Here is a 23,540-nt window from a genome sequence, read left to right as displayed (position 1 = left end):
GGTCGGAGATGGGAGACATGGAAGGTTGGATGCACTTTCATGTGAGGAGGAAGCTCCAACCTATACGTCACCGGGTTTATCCGCTTTACCACCTTGAACGGACCAATGTACTTGGGTGCCAACTTATGTGGGGCACCTCGAACGGGGAGATCCCTCGTCGAGACAAGTACTCTTTGGCCTGGCCGGAAGGTAAGAGCCGGCTGTCGCCTGCGGTCAGCTTTGCGCTTCACAGAGCGCTGGGTGGCTATAAGAGCCTGCCTAGCCTTGCGCCAGGCGGCGCGGCAGCGGCGGACATGAAGCTGTACAGACGGGACCGCTACCTGCTGCTCCTGCTCAGGAAAGAGCGGCGGAGGGTATCCGAACTGAGCTTCAAACGGTGACATGCCAATCGCCGAATGCTGCAGGGTGTTGTGAGCAAACTCTGCCCACATCAGTTTATCCGACCACGTGGTCGGATTCCCTGCCGTCAGGCACCTGAGCATCTTGCTCAGATCCTGGATAAGCCTCTCCGACTGCCCATTCGACTCCGGGTGGTAACCGGAGGATAAGCTGGCCTTAGCGCCAATAAGTTGGCAAAAGGCCCGCCAGCACTGACTCACAAACTGCGGGCCCCGATCTGACACAATGTCTGATGGGACCCCATGCGCTCTCACCACATGTTGAAGGATGATTTGCGCAGTGCCCATGGCGGATGGCAGCTTGGGCAGCGGAACAAAGAGGCAAGACTTGGTGAACCGGTCGACAATTACCAATACCGCCGTGAACCCTCTGGACTTTGGCAAGCCTGTCACAAAGTCCAGGGAGATGTGGGACCACGGTCTAGCAGGTATTGGCAACGGATGGAGAAGACCCCTCGGGCGTTCTCTGGGGCTCTTGTTCAGAGCACACACAGAGCAGGCACGGACAAAGTCGCGTACCTCATTCTCCATCCCCGGCCACCAAAATCTTCGGCGCAGCAAAACCAGGGACTTAGTCACGCCTGGGTGCGCCGCAAACGGGGAAGCATGAGCCCACTCAAAAACCTGACGCCGTACGGATGAAGGTACGTACAGTCTGTCAGGAGGTCCCCTACCGGGGTCGGGTTCAGCCCTTTGGGCATCCCGAATGACCTTAGAAATACCCCAGGTGACTGGGGCAGCTATCTGGGTCGAGGGGATCACGGGATCAGGTCCGGTCTCCGGCCTAGTCGGTTCCCACTGTCTAGACAGGGTATCCGGCTTAACGTTCTTGGATCCCGGTCTGAACGACAGTGTGAAGTGGAACCTTCTGAAAAATAGGGACCACCGGGCCTGACGTGAGTTCATCCTTTTTACTTGCTGGATGAACGACAAATTTTTGTGATCTGTCCAGACAAGAAAAGGATGTTTGGCCCCCTCGAGCCAATGTCGCCACTCCTCTAAAGCCAATTTAATGGCTAGCAGTTCCTTGTCTCCGACCGGGTAATTCCGCTCAGCCGGAGTCAGGCGGTGCGAAAAGAAGGCACACGGATTCAGCTTCTTTCCTGGCCCCACTCTCTGGGACAAGATTGCCCCTACCCCGATCTCTGAGGCATCCACTTCGACCACGAAGGGTTCATCAGGATCAGGCAACTGCAAGACTGGTGCAGTCGTCAAGAGAACTTTTAGCTTATCAAAAGCTTGTTGGGCCTGCACCGACCAATTGAAAGCGCCCTTGCCAGTAAGGGCCGTCAATGGAGCAGCGATAGAGCTGAAGTTCTTAATAAAACGCCGAAAAAAGTTAGCAAAGCCCAAAAACCTTTGCAGTTGGCGTAAAGAACTCGGAATAGGCCATTTCTCCACAGCAGATACTTTAGCCGTGTCCATGCGCAGGGTGCCCTTGGAAACTACAAACCCCAGGAACGAAACCGTGGGGGAGTGAAAGACGGACTTCTCCAGCTTGACAAACAAATGGTTGTCGAGCAAGAGCTGGAGAACTCGTCGGACATGCCCTATATGCTCGTCGATGGACCGACTAAAGATAAGAATATCGTCTAAGTAGACATAGACGAATTTACCAAGAGTCTCCCGCAAGACTTCATTGATAAATCTCTGGAAGACTGCGGGGGCATTCATTAACCCAAACGGCATCACCAGATACTCATAGTGGCCAGTGGGCGTAATGAACGCAGTCTTCCATTCATCCCCCTGCCGGATCCGGATCAAATTGTACGCGCTGCGTAAATCGAGCTTTGAAAAAATAGACGCTCGCTGAAGGGCTTCAAAAGCCGTGGCCATCAGCGGCAGCGGATACCGATCCTTGATCGTTAAGGCATTTAGACCGCGGTAGTCGACACAGGGGCGCAGGGTGCCGTCCTTCTTGCTTACAAAAAAGAACCCTGCCCCAGCTGGGGAGGACGAAGGACGGATGAACCCCTGTTTGAGGGCCTCACGCACGTACTCCTCCATAGCGACCTTCTCTGGACCGGAGAGCGAGAAAAGGCGCCCTCTAGGGGGAGTTGTGCCAGGCAACAAGTTGATGGCGCAGTCGAACGGTCTGTGGGGGGGGCAAGTCCTGCGCCCGGGACTTGCTAAAAACCTCCCGTAAATCGTGGTACACAGGAGGAACTGTGGTCAGATCCGGGGTCTCCATTCTGAGTACTGGCGGAGCGGACTTCGTACCAGCCTGAAGCAAGCACGAATCCTGGCACCGTGTTCCCCAGATGAAGATTGACCCGGTGACCCAGTCGATCTGGGGGTTGTGTCTTTGTAACCACGAGTGACCCAAGACCACCTGGAGATGAGGAACGTGAGTCACTAAGAAGGTGATCCGTTCCTCGTGGTCATCTAGACGCAACGTTAACGATTGCGTCCGATGGGTAACCGGGCTACCCGCTACGGCTCGACCATCCACAGCATGGACCGAGACCGGCCTGGTTAGCGGTTGGACCTCTATCCCCAGCCTGTGTACCAGATTGACATCTATAAAACTCTCCACCGCCCCCGAATCTACACAAGCCCTAAGGCTTGTGCGCCCCCTCTCGTCTCCCTGGCACGAGAGCGGCTTAGTTGTTTAACGGACGACTGGTTCGGGAAGTCGAGCCCGATGCCGAGCGGGCATCGGGTCTTGACGACCCGAGCTGCATGGGTTCGGACTCCGGTTCGGGTGGAGAGACAGTGGGAGTGGCTTGCGCGCGAATAAACGGAGGACAGGTATTCCGTTCGCGCGCACGCTGGCGAAGACGAGTGTCGATGGAAATCGCCAGCGTATAAAAAGCCCTAAGTGTAGTGGGTGGGTCCCTAGTGGCTAGCTCGTCCTTAATCTTACCTGAGAGGCCACGATGAAAAATGGCGGTAAGAGCCCCCTCGTCCCAACCGCACTCTGCGGCTAGCGTTCGAAACTCCACAACAAAATCAGCTACCGATCTGTTGCCCTGGTTGAGCTCGAGCAGGCATGGGCCTGCCTCACGGCCCCCTGAAGGGTGAAAGAAGGTCTCCTTGAGAGCCTCCTTGAACGCACTTTCGGAGGAGCACTCGGGTGCGTTTTGCTCCCAGAGAGCAGTAGCCCATTCTAAAGCTCTGCCGGAAAGCAAGGAGACAATGTAGGCGACTTTAGAACGCTCAGTGGGGTAGCGAGAGGGTTGAAGTTCGAACGCTAAAGCACACTGAAGAAGAAAGCCGCGACACCTCCTCGCGTCCCCCGAATATCTTTCGGGGGGAGGGATAGGGGTGTCACGGACTCCAGACTCCCCAGAGTGGGTAGCGGGATTAGGGGTGGGCTCAGAGGTGGGCGGGTGCCGGGTAAGGGCGGCTACCCGTTGAGCCAGCTCATTGAGGGCCACCTCATGCCTGCCCAACGCCACTCCTTGGTGGCGTAGTGCGTCCGCGATTGGTTGTGGCTCTGCTGAGTCCATACTGGTCGCACCTTTCTGTCACGATGGTGAAGAAGGGAGGACTCAAACGCAGGAATAAGATAAAAATAAAGCTTTTATTTTTGTTTTTAAATAATAATCAATAGAAAAATAAAACAGAGAAATAATAAAGCAAACCAAAAAAACGATCGGAACCTCCGACGGAAGGCTGCGGGTGCAGCGAAAAAAAGCACAACAGGACGGACGCGAACCCCGGTCTCCGTAGTGAGAGCCGGGAGCGTTAACACCGCGCTAACGCGGCACTGCAAAACGAAAGCGCGTTGGCGCTGAAGACGCTGCTGTAAGCCGAGGCGAGAGGGAAAGGCTCTGCTTAACGCCAACCCCGGAACAGCGGTAGACATTCGGGGAAAACTATTCGGAGTGCGACGAGCTCACGGTCGCGGGGCAGAGGCACTCCGACCTGAAAGGAGGAAAAAAGACAAGCACAGTTAGGCAAGGTTAACTTGCGGATTCGAACCGGGATCGCTGGCAGACCGACCGAACGCTGTACGGGGTCGCCACCCAACGGTTACCGAATTCGATTACAGCGTTCAATAAGAGTTCTAATAGCGGAGCTAGACACCAGCGCCACACAGAGGCATGGCGTGCAACCGCTAATGCTAATGGCTAAAGCGATAAACAAACAGCAGTTCGCGGACTGCCCGGCGTCGCACCACCCAATTTCTAAGAAGTAAAGAAAACCCTCAATACCTCAAACCTTGCGGTTTTACCTGCCCGAATGGCCTTGCGCCACCAGGGCTACCACCTACGGCTAAGAAATAGTGTGGACGAGCTACCACAGGAGACGGAAAACAAACAGAAGGTGCGACACCCGCAGCTGTGTGGAGCTGGTTTAAATAGTCAGCCCCACAGCTGCGGGCGATCAGCCCTAATGAGTAACCCACTACTTAGGGCTTAGTTTTCTGAGCTCTGTAAGACCTGTTTCGCCGGGAACCCGGGGCACGTTCACCAGCTACTACAGGCTTCGTTATAATCACAGTTGCAGATTTTGTGGATTTTTATGTTTGTAGATGTGAATTCTGTGATGCACAATACAAATCTTAACCTGCATTAGTTCATGCATCATCAGACTGTTTTTACTGACCAAGATCTGTTTAATTATTCCTGATCTCATGTGGTTTTATTTCACACTAAAACAAGCTGGGTTATAACACAATGACATTTGAAGATCATGTTTTTTCGGCTTTCATTTTAAGCACAAATATTTTAAATTAATAATAATAATAATAACTGTGAAACTTTTAAAATTCTCTGAATTACTTGTTAAAGAACCTTGTTGTTCATCTTTTGGATCATTTACAAATTGTCTAATCTTAACCCGTTGTTGCTCATAAAGCACTACGACTGCTTAAGTAATGTGCACTAATTATTAAGTACTTATGTGTTCTAATAATGTGTACTAATAATGAGTATTAATAATGTGTACTAATCTTAAGTAATTTGGTATTTAAATTGTAATTGGTGAAACCTCTTACCTCTAGAGACTCTGAGGTGCAGTTGGTGCTGCAGTATAACGTGCATTCATCTTGATTGTTTGATTCCTGTATGAAAACACAAAAGCATGTTTTTGTGATGTATGAGAAATGATGACTGTAGATATGCCTAGCTTCCATAACTAAATCCTCTCTTACTGATTTACCTGTTTCTAAACTTATTAAAGCTGCTAGTGAATCCGTACATATAACCGATCTTATTGGCTTGATTTCTTCGATCCACCTCAGAGCAGTTATTATTCCTATCATTTCTATTGAGTAAATTGATAAAAAATTGTTTACTCTGTATTTATACTTTTTCTTAAAATTTGGAATATAGATTCCTATTCCACAGTGATCATTTTCTGGATCTTTTGATCCATCTGTAAAAATTTTAATAAAACCATAATATTTAGTAATAAGGTACCGTTGACTCCATTCTGTAAGACTTTGTTCATTTGGTTGTTCTGTTTTTTCTTTTAGTAGTTTAATATCAACAGTTGGGGTTGGTAATAACCATGGTGGAACCCTACTCATCACTAATGTAGGACTAAATTTAAAATCTTTAATTCCATATCTTTCTGCTGAGTTGTTAATGTTCCATCCAAAACCATTATTCTTTGTTTGATATTCCCAACATTCATTTAAAACAGATAAAGATGGATTATTTTCACTCCCTTTCAGCCTTACCCAGTATGTTAAGGATAATTGATCATGTCTTAGTTTGAGTGTGGTTTCTTTAGATTCTACTAGAAGTGCACATGTAGGTGTTGTTTTAATGGCTCCTAAAGCAATCCTTATTCCTTTATATTGAATCCTGTCTAATCTTCTGAGAGATGTTATGCATGCTGACCTATACACTATGCATCCATAATCTATGGTTGACCTGATTAGTGCTTTATATATGTTCATCAAGGATTGCCTATCTGCACCCCAGTATTGCCCTGAGATCATCCTCATGAGATTTAGTACCTTTTTGCACTTGGTTTCTATATGTATTATATGATGTTTCCATGTCATTTTTTCATCCATCCAGATTCCTAGGTATTTAAATTGTTTAACTCTTTCAATTTGCTGATTATACAACATTATTTTATAGTTGTCTGTAATTTTCTTTCTAGTAAAAAACATCATTTTGGATTTTTGCATGGAGAATTTAAAACCCCAGTCCATTCCCCATTGCTCTAATATTTTTATTTCTTTTTGTATGTTTTTTACTATATATGAGACATTACGTCCCCTTTTCCATACCACAGCATCATCGGCATATAATAATCCTTCACTTCCTTTTTCAAATATATCATTTATCATAATGTTAAATAATATAGGACTGATTACGCTCCCTTGGGGAATTCCACTTTCCACTATGAATTCTTCTGATAATTCATTATTTACTCTAACCCTCAAGGTACGTTGTGACAAAAAGTCAAAGTAGTTAAACATTTTACCTTTAATTCCAATCTTCTCTAGTTTGATTAATAAACCCTCCCTCCACATAGTGTCATATGCTTTTTCAATATCAAGAAATATTGCAATCATTCCTTCTTTCATAATTAATGATTTCTCTATTTCATTACAGAGTTTGACTAGTGCATCCGTGGTTGATTTGTTCTTCCTGAATCCAGTTTGATAACTTCTAATCAAATATTTATTTTCCAAAAAGTAGTTCAAACGAGCAACTACCATCTTTTCCATGAGCTTTCCTAAATGTGAGGTCAAAGCTATTGGTCTGTAATTCCCTGGATTATTTGGATCTTTTCCTGGTTTATGAAATGGAAGAATTATTGCCTTTTTCCATATTTTTGGTAATTTACCTTCACTCCAAATTTTATTAAATAATGTTAGAATCTTTTCCAGCATTTCATCAGGGAGTATCCTAAACATTCACAGTTTTCAGAATCGTATATTGAAAGTAGATGGCCAGTGATAAACCCAAGACCTCCAAGATTAAAAATAATAATGTCCAGCCTAATTCTGCAAAAATACAAAAATATTTCAGTTTGTATGTAACACTTACTTAATACTTATTAATAAACTTAGTGCAGACCAGAATCCTAAATTACCACAAAACTCCCACAAGATGCTGATACAGCTTACAAAATCCCACCCATTTAAAACTGTGTAGATGTTGACGGCAATGCAGGTAGAAATGTAACAAAGGAGAGTAAAGATACTTTTTTATTACCAGATTTGTAGGTGTAGGTGTCATAATTGCAAGTCTTGTGCAAGTGTCTGCTAAATGCTGTAATGCATAAAGTTTTATACTGTCATTGATTTGGTGATGATGCCTCTGTGCCCTTAATGCTATTATTATCAGACATATCACTACAGTAATAAAGTTTAGGAGGTTCTGTACTAGTCAGAAAGTAGGTGATACATTTTCACAAATCAAATATGTCACTGAGCCATTTTTTCAAGGTTTTTTTTAATCATCTTTACAAACTAATCATTTGTAGAAAAATATTAGTTGCAGAAAACATTCACAAAGACAACTGTATGTAAACTTTTGACCTCAGCTGTACCTGCAATTCATCCTGCACATGTCAGTATTTCAAAGCTTTGTACATCAGAGCTGTGCTTTTTTTAATCAGAATCAAGGATTCAGGCTGTCATGTTAAATATAATAAATCATTAGTTACTAATTAATGTTACTTACCAAGATTACGTTCATAATGGAAAATAATCGCCATCACTCGAAACCAGTTGTTCAGTTCTTTAAGGAAGTAATTATGCAGCATATATTCTTTTTTTCGATACACTGTATGTGAAAAAGTAAATTATTAATTTAATTATTAAGTAATTATTTGGTTGTTCAAAAGATATTTTAGAGGAAAAACAAACACAAATAATTTGATCAGAGTTACACTAGTTTGCTGATCATTGCCATACAAATGACATGCAGTAATTTAATCCATTAAAATGTATAAATTATTCATGTAATGAGGTGCATTTGAGGTAAACATGACTCAACCCGATATTCGATTGTAGACAACTGGTTTTGATTGGATCAGTATAGATCTGGAGGTGCTTCAGCAAGGCTGGAATCAGGCAGATTTGTCTTTGCAAATGATGCATGAATTAATCCACATACACATAAACTGATCATGGTTAACTAAAAATTAATCCCAAATATCTAGTTAAACACATAAATGTACTGATTGATTTTTGTTTTTAATATTTAGACATAACATTTAAGCAGTCTGTTGTGGACTCTTTTTACACTTGTAGAGATGAGAGAAAGTGCGGAAAATCTAAATCTTAATTATTTTCTCCTTTCTTACCACACACTCCTGTCCAAGTTCTCATCTGATGAGAAAGCTACTAAGACTGTCGATAAAACAGAACTTAAACAGTTTGCTCCAGAGCCTCACACACTTTATGCCATCTTCACTTCTAATGATCCCTCTGCCATATTCTTTTAGGAAAAGATGAACAAAACCAACCAACTCTCCAGCTACTGTTATTCTGGTGATCCTCAACCCCTAACTCACTCACCTGCTTCTCTCCAATTTCCACTGAAGAATTTTGACAACTACTCTCATCCATCAACCCCACAACCTGTCTGCTATATTATCATTTTCAGAAAAGGTGAGACATGGTAAAAATAAGAATCAGTGATTGTTAATTATCTTGAATCTTTATTTTACTGAATAAATGAGAAAGAAATTATTTCCAATGTTTTCACTGATCAAATTCATTGTGTTTTGTAAATAGAAACATGCTTAGAATTTAATGCCTGCAACACACTTCAAAAAAGTTGGGACAGAGGCAAAATAAGAGTGAAAAGTAAACAGAATATTGACAGTACAATGGGCAGGTGAACTGGTTTTTAATTAACTTAAACAGTGCCACATCATCACCCAACTGATACAACAGCATCACCCCACTGATGTGCTCTCTTCTCTGGCTTCCTGTAGCTGCCAGCATTAAATATAAAATAATAATGCTTGCATACAAAGCCAGAAATGAACCACGCTCAACAAACCCTAGAGAACGATCAAAACTTCTTCTGAACAACATAACCCTTAAGAAACAGGTCTAGTTTGGTTTGATTTACCAATCAGAACTCGAGGAAGACCAGCAGCACTTCCTGTGTCTGTTCAAACCATCTCTGAGTCTCTCTTAATAATGATTTTGACAGGCAATCTAACCAATCAGCAACAAGAAATCAGTAACATACCTGTACATTCCCTCAATGTTTACTATTTGTTTTGGTTTGTTTGTTTATTTGTTTGTGTTTTTTTAAAACATTTTTAACATTTACTTTCTTTGTTGTCTTTTTGCCCATGTTTAAAAATGTAGGTTGGAGCATTAAAACATTAGATTTTGTTTCAAATAAAATTGAAAAAAAAGGTTAACTAAAGAATGTAACTTATATGATGGAGGTACAGATTAAGGGTCTTTATAATAAATTATTTGGAAAAAATATTAGATTTTGAAACTCCTACCTTGTAAGAAGCTGATGACAAACACGAAGCAGTTCATACCTAGTAGTATCGCCAGTAATAAATAGTTAACTGTTTGGTCTCTATCATACCAGACAGACCAAAAAAAAGCTAGAACATAAAAACACAATGATACAGATTCATAAAATTCAATATTTACACAAATGTAAGAAATAATGTATAAAAAGTCTCTGCTTGTACCTACTGTCACAAATCATAAAAGAAAAAAAATCTAATAAAAATACATTAATAATTTAATTTCTTTAGTTTCATGCAACTTATACAGATTTCTAAATGTAATATGTTTATTTTAGTAATTGCTTAAGTTTTAAGATTATAATTTAATAAATGGAAGAGGTTATGTAGAAGGAAATGCTGAAATATGAATTTGCATGTAAATTTAATTCACTGAAATCTGCATCTGAACTGCGTTTTAATAGGATTTTGTACTGGGTCTGACTGTAAATTAAAGGGGAACCGTCAAATTTAGGGCATCACGATTGCACATCTGGTAGAGTGGGTGGTGCTTAGCAATATGGGTTCTAAGGACTGGAGTTTGATCTTTGCCTCTAGTTCCAGTCTCTGGGGAATTTTGCATGTTGTCCACATGAGTTTCCTCCTGGTACTGTTTTTTCCCACCTCCTAAAAATGTGTCTCTTGGTGTGAGGGGGTTTTAACCCTCCAAAGTTGTACCAGTGAGCCAAAATATAAATGGAAATGGAAACTCCTTTTTCATAACAATTGCATGTCAATTCACTGCATCAGCCAAAAATGGATTCTCACTGTGTACAGTCACATTATGTCCTGAGCCTCGTTTAGTATTAATTTGCTCCAGGTGGGGGGTGTTGATGCCGGACTTGGTCCAGTCTGCTATATTTTATCTTTTAATGGGTACCTGACAGAGGTAGCAGCACTGCTTCATGTAAAACCTTGCAAATGAGACAGTAATAATCACATGTACTCACCAAAGATAGCAGCACTATATATTATACAATATTCCAGTGTTATTGTTAATTTCATAATGAATCGTCTCAGCTTCTCTGTAATAAAATAAACACAATGAAAACTAAATATATTTCCAAAAATACATATAATATGATTAGATTACATTTACTTTATGACTTTAATCAACAACCTTTCTAACACATTTCATCTTCACCCTCTTCTTTCAAACTGTCATAATATTTTTGTTTATAGGTACAGGTAAGTTTACATACACTTGTGAGGGACATGTACTGTCCCCTCCAAAATACTGGCACCCCTGCAAAATTTGCTAAGCGGTGGACAGAAGAGGCAGAACACAAGTGTATAACATCAGCAACAAGGGAACATGGAATAAGAAACGTATCGAGAAGAAACAGGATACCAGGGATATTTATACTAATACATTTAATGTGACTAAATTATCAGAACACACAAACTCGTAAGTACTCTTCTAGCAATAATACTCAAAACATAAATACTTACCATGAAATTCTTCTAAATAAGGAGCTGCCCAAAACAGGGAAAGAATTCTTAAAGGATTTAGAGCTGAACAAGTTACTGCTTCTGCTACAGACCCTGAAACAACAAAAATCACTTCATCAAGCGCTAATAAGACAATCACTAATAATCTCAAATGAAGTAAATACACCAAACATTTTTCTTTATATTTTTAAATTTGTCTTTGTAAAGACATTGATTTACTGGCACTGGTAATTACTGTCAATAAAAAGTAACAAATTAATGAGTGACATATGAATAGCCATTGATAAAGACAGCTGTTAACTACTAACATACTAAGTCATTCTGTTAACTAATTAACTACTTACTGTATTAATTAACATTCTTTCAGTAATGCAAAATAAATTGTACATGCGTAGACTATTTAAATTAGACACTGTTTATATATCATTTTTATATATACATGTATATAGGTCAAATTATATACCTGTAGTTATCAGGTCTTGAACAACAGTTTTAGTTGGTGTTGTTGAGAAGGTAATTGGAATCAGTAATCAACAGTTTTCTTGTCCTTTATGTTTCACACACAACATTAAATAAAGCTGGGAATGGCATGGAAAAAAATATTGACATTTCTATTATATATATATATTATTACATATATATATATATATATATATATATATATATATATATATATATATATATATATATATATATTATATATTATATATTATATATATTGGTTTGGTGCACTGCTTCATAATTCAAATTTAAATTTTTAAATAAACTATCCACTTATTAATTAACTACATATTTACACATCATTAGTTAATGTATCTTTGCATCATGAAATGTGTCTACATTCAGCATGACTTCATGATGATGTGCCCCACCAAGTAAAGTCATGACATAATATGTTGAATACTGATTCCATGTACCTTCTTAAAAACACCAACTAAAACTGTTGTTCAAGACCTGATAACTACTGGTATATAATTTGACCTATATACATGTATATATAAAGATGATATACAGTATAAACAGTGTCTAATTTAAATAGTCTCCGCATATACAATGTATTGTGCATTACTGAAAGAATGTTAATTAATACAGTTAGTAATTAATTAATTAAACAGAATGACTTAATAGTATGTTAGTAGTTAACAGCTGTCTTTATTAATGGCTATTCATACAGTATGTCACTCATTAATTTGTTAATGTATACATATCATTAATTCATGATGCACTAATTATAAGTTTATGTATAAACTCATTGTTAATACACTGGTAGTTAAGTGTTAGTATATGCTTAGAATCAGAATCAGAATCAGAATCAGCTTTATTCGCCAAGTATGTTTACACACACAAGGAATTTGTTTCCGACTGTTGTTATGTTGTTACTTAGTTATGTACCCGTATTGTAAAGTGTTACCCTATAATCTGAATGGGTTGTTTATCATTTGATTTAATCACTTCCTGTTACTTTACCTTACTGGCTGGTGGCGGATTTCTTTAAAGATCTTTAGAACATGGAGAAGCTGAATTCTGCTAACACCAAAACCAGACAGTAAACGTTGGTGTTGCAGAGGTAAGGAAGAGACTCACTGTCTCAGACATGAGTTTTACCTGTGTTTGTTTTTTATTGTAATTATTTAACTTCTTCATTTTGTGCTGTTTATTGTTTTGACATTTATAACATTTACATGCTGTTTTATGTTCTGTGGTTGTACAGTGTCCTTGAGTATCTTGAAAGGTGCTTAAAATTATTATTATTATTATTATTATTATTATTATTATTATTATTATTTTAGGTTGGAAGACCTGGCTGATGACACTATGAAGTTTCATTATTTTTATATATAAGTGTAAATTAGTATATAAAATATTAAAACTAAAGCAGTTGAATATAATCTACACATGCAAAAAATATCTTATTTCTATAAGAAGTATAAAGTTCAGTACGTACCCTCAATTACACCACAAAGAATAAAGGCAAAGAATAAAGCCGTATTTGGTCAAACAATATGTGTGCACTGTATAGCCAAAGATCTTCTGCTGTAATCTGCAAAATAATAAATTAATAATATTTGTGTTTGGATGCCTTATTTTAACACAGTTAATTAAGACGTGACTTACCATTATTGTTTACAGAAATAAATGCTGAGCAGCTCAACAACAGTGAGACTAATGCAACTACACACAAGAAAAAAATCCCATAATGTAAAGAGGAAAAACCTGCAAACACAAAAATCAGAAATTCATTTAAATAATGTTGTTATAATGTAACATCTGTAAATAAAAACCAAAACTGTTTTGTACATTAATATACAAATTTTAGGTTCTAATAGCTGTGCAAATTTTATCTACCACCATTCTAAATGAAGTGCTAAAGATTTTATTATACACTAAATAATTATACATATTTGGTGTAAAAGACTTTTAGTGGTCCTGACCTCACTGAACATCTTTGTAATAAATTTGGATTAGACTGGATTTTGATCCAGGCCTTCTCAACCAACATCTATGCCTCGAATAATCTTTTCAGTAAATTTTCCAGACACACTCCAAAATCTTATGGAAAGCCAGAGGACTTGAGGCTGCAAAAGAGATACCCCCTAATTGTACTGGCAACTAAACATGAATACCAACAGCTTACCAATAGCTGTTCTAGGCTCCACTAAACCTTCACATGTATATATTTGTATGATGATGTTGACTTACCAAGCTGCTGCACTTCCACAGTGGTGTTAGCTGATAAATCTTCATGAAACGCTACACACATGAACCGCCCTTTGTCCTCAGTTCTGACGTTCTTCAGTCTCAGTGAGAAGTTTCCTTTCTGAACTTCTTCATTGCTGAAGAGCTCAACTCTGTCTCTGTATCTCTCATCACTGGAGTCTGTCAGAACCTCACCATATTCATACAGCAGAACTAAGATGCTTTCATCCACTTTCCTCCACTCAATCTGTTCTATCTGTTCTAGTGGTAAATAAGATTCTACTGAGCAATTCAGTGTGATGTCTTGACTGGCATAAGCAGATACAGCGTGACCTCCAGTTACAATCAGATGATCTGAAAGAAGAATTGTTAGCAAGATCTCACTGTAAAATATTCTTTCTAAAATAGTTAAAATGTCATAAACCTCCATAAACAAGCTTTCACTTAAATGGGGACAAATGAAATCAGGATTCACTCACCTGGCTCCTTTATTTCAATTAAAGTTTCATTAGATTCCTTCCCTGTATAAACCACACATCTGTAAACTCCTGCATCTTTACTGGTTACATTAGTAAGTAAGAGTGAGAAGTTTCCATGTTTGACCTCCTCAGAGAAGAAATGTGCTCGTTCTCTATAATCCTGGTTCTGAGACTCTGGTTCACTTTGTCCATTCTGCCACAAATGAACTAAAGTGTCGGTTCTCTTCCACTCCACTTCCAGCTCATCCATCGGTAGAGGAGTTTCAACATAGCAGGGTAACATCACTGAGCCACCAAGCTGGATACTCAGAGGGTCAGAAGGACCCAGCACACGGAACCCTGAAATAAACCAAAACATTGTTATGAACACTTGATTTACTGGTTTTCTGCTTCAGTTTGAACCTGAACACTACTATTGATTATTCTTTCTTTATCAGTTTTGTCTTTTAGAGTATGTGTGGTAGCCAGTGGCACAGAAAACATTGCACAGATGAAAAAATAGATTTTACATACAGTGTATCACAAAAGTGAGTACACCCCTCACATTTCTGCAAATATTTCATTATATCTTTTCATGGGACAACACTATAGACATGAAACTTGGATATAACTTAGAGTAGTCAGTGTACAGCTTGTATAGCAGTGTAGATTTACTGTCTTCTGAAAATAACTCCACACACAGCCATTAATGTCTAAATAGCTGGCAACATAAGTGAGTACATCCCACAGTGAACATGTCCAAATTGTGCCCAAATGTGTCGTTGTCCCTCCCTGGTGTCATGTGTCAAGGTCCCAGGTGTAAATGGGGAGCAGAGCTGTTAAATTTGGTGTTTTGGGTACAATTCTCTCATTCTGGCCACTGGATATTCAACATGGCACCTCATGGCAAAGAACTCTCTGAGGATGTGAGAAATAGAATTGTTGCTCTCCACAAAGATGGCCTGGGCTATAAGAAGATTGCTAACACCCTGAAACTGAGCTACAGCATGGTGGCCAAGGTCATACAGCGGTTTTCCAGGACAGGTTCCACTCGGAACAGGCTTCGCCAGGGTCGACCAAAGAAGTTGAGTCCACGTGTTCGGCGTCATATCCAGAGGTTGGCTTTAAAAAATAGACACATGAGTGCTGCCAGCATTGCTGCAGAGGTTGAAGACGTGGAAGGTCAGCCTGTCAGTGCTCAGACCATGCGCTGCACACTGCATCAACTCGGTCTACATGGTCATCATCCCAGAAGGAAGCTGACGCACAAGAAAGCCAGCAAACAGTTTGCTGAAAACAAGCAGTCCAAGAACATGGATTACTGGAACGCCCTGTGGTCTGACGAGACCAAGATAAACTTGTTTGGCTCAGATGGTGTCCAGCCTGTGTGGCGGTGCCCTGGTGAGAAGTACCAAGACAACTGTATCTTGCCTACAGTCAAGCATGGTGGTGGTAGCATCATGGTCTTGGGCTGCATGAGTGTTGCTGGCACTGGGGAGCTGCAGTTCATTGAGGGAAACATGAATTCCAACATGTACTGTGACATTCTGAAACAGAGCATGATCCCCTCCCTTCGAAAACTGGGCCTCATGGCAGTTTTCCAACAGGATAACGACCCCAAACACAACCTCCAAGATGACAACTGCCTTGCTGAGGAAGCTGAAGGTAAAGGTGATGGACTAAACCCAATTGAGCACCTGTGGCACATCCTCAAGTGGAAGGTGGAGGAGTTCAAGGTGTCTAACATCCACCAGCTCCGTGATGTCATCATGGAGGAGTGGAATAGGATTCCAGTAGCAACCTGTGCAGCTCTGGTGAATTCCATGCCCAGGAGGGTTAAGGCAGTGCTGGATAATAATGGTGGTCACACAAAATATTGACACTTTGGGCACAATTTGGACATGTTCACTGTGGGGTGTACTCACTTATGTTGCCAGCCATTTAGACATTAATGTGTGTTGAGTTATTTTCAGAAGACAGTAAATCTACACTGCTATACAAGTTGTACACTGACTACTCTAAGTTATATCCAAGTTTTATTTCTATAGTGTTGTCCCATGAAAAGATATAATAAAATATTTGCAGAAATGTGAGGGGTGTACTCACTTTTGTGATACACTGTACTTTAAACTAAACCCAGCATTAAGTAGCCTTCCAAATAGTTTGCTGATATGGATGTGGCATCTTATTTTAGATTTTAAGACTGTGTAACCTCAAAGGATAAGATAAGATAAGATTCCTTCATTGATCCCCATGTTGGAAATTTGAGTGTTTTAGCAACTCCAGCACAGAGTAACACAGTTGAAGATAGAGTAAATAAATAGGGTCAATAAAATAAAAGAATAAACTGTATAAGTACAATTGTAGTACAACTATTATACAACAGTATGACACATTTTAATTATACAGGAAAACTATGTAATATCATATGTATGTTGTGTATAACAGAACACATTGTCAAGTGCAGGAAAAAGCATGGGGAAAAGGATCTTTGAGTTATTGTGTGTGCTTTGTTGGCTGGTCAGTGCCAGGACAGTTTGTGTATTCTGCTATTGTTATGCCATCTGATGGTAATGGGCACAAAAGAATGCCTGAAGTGTTCCGTCGTGCTCTTGGGTGGAATGAGCCTGTGACTAAACAAACTGCTCAGCCGCCACAGTTACTCGTTTAGAGGTTGAGAGGGATTGACCAGGATGGCTCTGATTTTGTCCTTTATCCTCCTCTCACCCACAAACTCCAGACTGTCCAGCTCCAGACCCACCACAGAGCTGGCTTTCTTAACCAGCTTATTCAGTTTGTTGGCTTCGATGCCACCACCCCAGCACACCACAGCAAAAAGGAGCAAAAATGACTTCATCCTCGTCAAAAGGAACAGCCCACTTTGTCCTTTCCTATAGAAAGCATCAGTGTTATGTGTCCGGTCCAGTTTACTGTTAATATGTACCCCAAGGTACTTGTAGAAATCCACCTTCTCTACTTCCTTTCCCTGAATGAAAACAGAGACGGGGGCTTTTGTACCTCTGGTAATCTACCACAGTCTCTTTGGTCTTACTGATGTTGAGCTTCAGGTCATTTTTCCTGCACCACATGGTGAAGCTCTCGATCAGTCCTCTGTACTCATCCTTGTTGTCCCTGGTGACGCATCCAATAATGGAGGAGTCATCCGAACACTTTTGGAGTAGCTAATCTCCAGCTGTAAGCCTTAAAGAATATTTGACTTGCCAAATATCCTCATTACTGTGCTTGGAGGGAAAACAAACCTGCTTTCTTATTCAGGCATGTCCCATTATTTATTATTGCTTAAACTTAAACTTGTGTGTAGCTACTTTCTCACTGACCAACTAATGAACTAATGAAAGGTTTCACTTTCATGTGTTAAATATTTTGGGATCACTTAATATTTATACCCTAGTAAAACAGAAGATAGTGAGTTTATTTTTACACTTGGGTGAAATAATAATAATAATAATAATAATAATAATAATAATAATAATAATAATAATAATAATAATAATAATAATAACAATAATAATAATAATAATAATATAGTAACAAGCTTTTGTCATTTTTTAATTTTCTATTTATGCATTTTTTCCCCAATCTAGTCGTCTACAATTACCAGAATTCTGCTGCAATGTTACACGCTCCATCTGATGTGTGTGCAGTACTGAATTTTTACCTGCTCAAGGTGGTTTCACGTGGGGATCTGTTAACTGAGTTAAATTTCTAGTGGTGCCAATACTAGTGAACCATTTTTAAATACTTTTTGATAATGATTTACTTTTCCTAGAATAAACTTACATATAGCTTAGATTGTTTCAGTGAAATATTGAGGTTATTAATAAAAAAGTAAAAAGTATTCTGAAATGATTCTGAGAGTAACCTATGTTTAACTTTCAAAATTCAAACATGCACACACACACACACACACACACACACACACAAACAAACAAACAACTGGATAAAGAAACAAGTTTTTAACTTTGTGACTATTGTTTGTGTAATGTTCTGATGACATGAGGTGATTTTTACAGCCACACAAGTCAGTTCAGAAGAAACTGCACATGAGGAAATAAAGCTGCTGTTACACCACTGATGGCACTCTGAGCAGAAAGGCAGAAAAGCCACCGAGTGTAAAACCTGTGTAAATCTTGCAGTAAAAATCTGATAGTTAATAGTTAAAATATTTGCAGTACAAATAAACAGATTATTTATATTTGACTGTTTTCTGTAGCTAAGTTGCAAATTTAATGACATTTCTCTAACAGATCAGTAAACTCAGACAAACAGAGTAATGATTAAAAGTGAAGTTTACCATCACAGTTGATTATTAACGCTGACAGAAGAAGTAAAACCGTTAGATCCATCATTTGTACAGAGGCGGAATGAAGAAACTTTCACTCTTGCTGTGGTGCCGCACCCTCTGTACCAGGGCTGTGGAAACCCCCAATAACACTATCAAATAACACCAAAGATCTTTACAACTAAAAATAAAAGATCAAGAGTCACTTTAACTGCCATAAAATGACAGTTTATATTTTATAAGTTTGTTTACATGTTTGATACATTTTTTCTTTTGTGTTTTCAAATTGTAATATTTTGTATTAAGAACGAAGAGGAATGTGGTCATATTTTGGACAGGATCTGCGCACATGACCAGCCAGGGTTGGAGGGGGCTCTCGTCCGGCTGGAGATGGCGATGGGAGGACGGCGTGACGCGCTGTTGCAGGCGGTGAGTGGACAGTAGTGATGGGTCGGTCGCAAACGATCTGGCTCTAAGAGCCGGCTCTTTAAAGTGAACGACGGGATCCGTTTTTTTTTTTCTGTCAAAACAGCACGTGATTGGTCAAGATACGTGGTGGCGTTTGTGTAATTACACTGAGCAGGAGGGGAGGGGTTACACACACACACACACACAGACAGCGTGCACACAAACAGGAGGGAGAGAGAACTCAGCGCTTTACACAGCCAGACATTACATGCTGGAAAGGTGAGGAAAATGAGTGATAGGAAATAGTAAAGTTTGGACACGAGAATCCCCTTTTAGAGAGAATTTCAGACCCACTGAACCAAGTGTTTACTGGGAGACCAAGTGTTCAGTCTACCCACATCTTCTACATGTGATGGCACATAGACTGTGTATCTGTCCCCTCAGACAGAAACTTTTTTAACAGGGCAGATCATAACAGAAAAGAGAAACAGGATCAACCCCTCAAAGATGAGCTGCTTGGTTTTTCTGAATGCTAATCTTCACTAAATACTTACAAATACTGTCACCTGAATGCTTTCACCTGGATTTTCTTTTTGTTTTGCACATTTTCATTTATATTTTGTTGAGTGATGCTTTGTTGATGTGTTGTTTCACTCTAGATGATTGTTTATTTAGTTTTTTTTTATTAGGATTTTAACGTCACGTTTTACACTTTGGTTACATTCATGACAGGAACGTTCACCTCACTTGCACGTCTTTGGGCTGTGGGAGGAAACTGGAGCACCCGGAGGAAACCCACGGGGAGAACATGCAAACTCCACAAAGAAAGGACCCGGACCGCCCCACCTGGGGATCGAACCCAGGACCTTCTTGCCGTGAGGTAACAGTGCTACCCACTTAGCCACCGTGCCATCCCACTCTAGATGCAAATGTACAAATAATATACACAATCAGATCTTTTTGTCTAATTGAGATGGGTCTTTGTTTTTGTATTTTATAATTTATTGTTGGAGCACTCTGTTCCATGTTGAGTATATAAATTAAGCAATTTAAATAATAAACATTTGATACAATTTTTTTTACATTAGTAATTAATTTTACATGTAATTTGGTAATAAATTAATTTAAGCAACAAAAAAAATCTAAGGAGCCACTTGGGAGCTGAAAGAGCCGGCTCTTTTTAGTGAGCCGAGCCAAAAGAACCGGCTCTCTTAAAGGAGCCGAAATTCCCATCACTAGTGGACAGGAGTTTGCAGAGGGAAGTGACGAATCAGGACGAATCAGGACGAATCAGGGATAAATAGGATGAAAGTGTCTCCAGTCCAGACGGTGGCGGTAATGCACCAAAAATGTAGTTGCCATCCGCCAAAAAAAAGAAGATTAAGTACGAAGATTATTAGTGTGTTTCTAGGGGGACATATTTTGATGTAGCACTTCACTCAAAGAAGAGCACATGTAAAGTTTCATTTATTCAAGTTCATTCATAGTAGTGTAGTATGTACTGTAGTTGGTACTGTAGTTGGTACTGTAGTTGGTACTGTAGTTGGTACTGTAGTTTGTACTGTAGTTGGTACTGTAGTATGTACTGTAGATGGTACTGTAGATGGTACTGTAGTTGGTACTGTAGTATGTACTGTAGATTGTACTGTAGTATGTACTGTAGATGGTACTGTAGATGGTACTGTAGTTGGTACTGTAGTATGTACTGTAGATTGTACTGTAGATGGTACTGTAGTTGGTACTGTAGATAGTACTGTAGTTTGTACTGTAGATGGTACTGTAGTTGGTACTGTAATTTGTACTGTAGATGGTACTGTAGGTGGTAGTGTAGTTTGTACTGTAGTTGGTACTGTAGATGGTACTGTAGATGGTACTGTAGTTGGTACTGTAGTTTGTACTGTAGATGGTACTGTAGTTTGTACTGTAGATTGTACTGTAATTTGTACTGTAATTTGTACTGTAGTTGGTAGTGTAGTATGTACTGTAGATGGTACTGTAGTTTGTACTGTAGATGGTACTGTAGTTTGTACTGTAGATGGTACTGTAATTTGTACTGTAGTTGGTACTGTAGTTTGTACTGTAGTTGGTACTGTAGTTTGTACTGTAGATGGTACTGTAGTTGGTACTGTAGATTGTACTGTAGTTGGTACTGTAGTTTGTACTGTAGATAGTACTGTAGTTGGTACTGTAGTTTGTACTGTAGATGGTACTGTAGTTGGTACTGTAGATGGTACTGTAGTTTGTACTGTAGTTGGTACTGTAGATTGTACTGTAGATGGTACTGTAGTTTGTACTGTAGTTGGTACTGTAGTTGGTACTGTAGATTGTACTGTAGTTGGTACTGTAGTTTGTACTGTAGATGGTACTGTAGATTGTACTGTAGTTTGTACTGTAGATGGTACTATAGATTGTACTGTAGATTGTACTGTAGTTTGTACTGTAGATGGTACTGTAGTTGGTACTGTAGTTGGTACTGTAGATTGTACTGTAGTTGGTACTGTAGTTTGTACTGTAGATGGTACTGTAGTTGGTACTGTAGATTGTACTGTAGTTGGTACTGTAGTTTGTACTGTAGATGGTACTGTAGATTGTACTGTAGTTTGTACTGTAGATGGTACTATAGATTGTACTGTAGATTGTACTGTAGTTTGTACTGTAGATGGTACTGTAGTTGGTACTGTAGATTGTACTGTAGTTGGTACTGTAGTTTGTACTGTAGATGGTACTGTAGATTGTACTGTAGTTTGTACTGTAGATGGTACTATAGATTGTACTGTAGATTGTACTGTAGTTTGTACTGTAGATGGTACTGTAGATAGTACTGTAGTTGGTACTGTAGATTGTACTGTAGATGGTACTGTAGTTTGTACTGTAGATGGTACTGTAGTTTGTACTGTAGTTGGTACTGTAGATTGTACTGTAGATGGTACTGTAGTTGGTACTGTAGTTGGTACTGTAGATTGTACTGTAGTTGGTACTGTAGTTTGTACTGTAGATGGTACTGTAGATTGTACTGTAGATGGTACTGTAGTTTGTACTGTAGATGGTACTGTAGTTTGTACTGTACATGGTACTGTAGATGGTACTGTAGTTGGTACTGTAGTTGGTACTGTAGTTTGTACTGTATATGGTACTGTAGTTTGTACTGTAGATGGTACTGTAGTTTGTACTGTAGATGGTACTGTAGATTTTACTGTAGATGGTACTGTAGTTTGTACTGTAGTTGGTACTGTTTGATTTGCACAACGTACAATTGCTCACCATACTGGTTTAAAATGCACATTTAGTCTTACTGTAGTTTTTTGTTTGTTTGTTTTATTTTATGTTCTTTATATATATATATTTTTAAATATTATGTTTATATATTTTATGTTATTGTAGGGTGAGGGTCTAGGGTGAGTCTCCTACTTTCCAGCACACATGAACTAAGAGGGAAACATGAGCTCTAAGTTCATTATTATGCATTGTGAAGGTGGGGTGCTCTGATTATTTGCCGTTAATAATCTCTATTTTGTAAGACACCCGTGTTCAGTTTTTAGTTAGATTGTGATTATTTAAGAGTATGTTATGACGGGTGATAAATGTGTTACTTTTATACTGTTTCTCCAAATGTTATTACGTTTACATTAAGCAGCATGGTCACAGTTTACCAATGTTCGAGTCTTTAATCAGTGTGACTGTGCATATGTGTTATGTTTCATTTTATACTCTGCAGTTCATGTTACTTTTAAATGATTAGTTGTTTATTGGTACACAGTAATGTGAGTTCATTATTATGCACTGTGAAGGGGAGGACAGTGCTGGTGTAGATCTGAAGCTGCTGTACTGAGGTCTGACATTAAAGTCTCTGAACTGGTTGCACTGGAACTTGAAGAATAAACTGGTACTGCTGTGCTGCATAAACCAACATTCATGGTGTCCAGTCTCTCTATTCCTGTTTTAACATCTACAACATAACACAACGCAGAGGAAGAATAGCACCGACAGGGGGCAGCACGACTCCTAACACTGAACACGGGTTACATTTACATCACGAACATTTGTAATTCACACCGTAAAACCTTAAATAAACTTGATTCTAAACTCACAAACGATGCAGAATGGAAATATCAGAATATGGACTGCAGGAATTTGTGCTACATCACTGCTGTTTGATTATTTAGCAACGATAGCAGAACAACAGAAACGCTTCCACCCCAAACACAACCACGTAGAAACGATATTTTTACAATCCCTAATTTTAACATCTGCAACGTTGTTTTTGCTGTTAGTGACAATGAGTAAATTAATCAATGAAATAAGACTTTATATAAGGCGGAGTTAATCGTTGCCTAAGGGTCCTTGGGGTGCAGGATGTGTCGGGGTGCAGAAAACAGTATCACACCATTTTTTTCAGTACTACATCACGGGGTTTAAGTTTAG

General features: G+C 39.6%; 1 protein-coding gene across 1 annotated transcript; it reads right to left on the bottom strand.

Moving 5' to 3' along the window:
- Positions 1–4,178: 4,178 nt before the first annotated feature.
- On the bottom strand, positions 4,179–17,496 carry LOC134322118 (uncharacterized). Its single transcript, XM_063003988.1, has 6 exons — positions 17,426–17,496; positions 17,135–17,298; positions 14,429–14,767; positions 13,953–14,303; positions 4,579–4,640; positions 4,179–4,268 (listed from the first exon to the last, which is right to left on the bottom strand). The coding sequence occupies exons 1-6, from the start codon at positions 17,494–17,496 to the stop codon at positions 4,179–4,181; spliced, it is 1,077 nt and encodes a 358-aa protein (XP_062860058.1).
- Between the last annotated feature and the right edge of the window lie 6,044 nt (positions 17,497–23,540).

Source organism: Trichomycterus rosablanca, chromosome 10 (genome assembly GCF_030014385.1).
Source record: "Trichomycterus rosablanca isolate fTriRos1 chromosome 10, fTriRos1.hap1, whole genome shotgun sequence".
In the NCBI taxonomy this organism is placed as follows: domain Eukaryota; kingdom Metazoa; phylum Chordata; class Actinopteri; order Siluriformes; family Trichomycteridae; genus Trichomycterus; species Trichomycterus rosablanca.
Note: the sequence above shows the minus strand (reverse complement) of the source record. Positions and strands in the feature narration are given on the sequence as shown.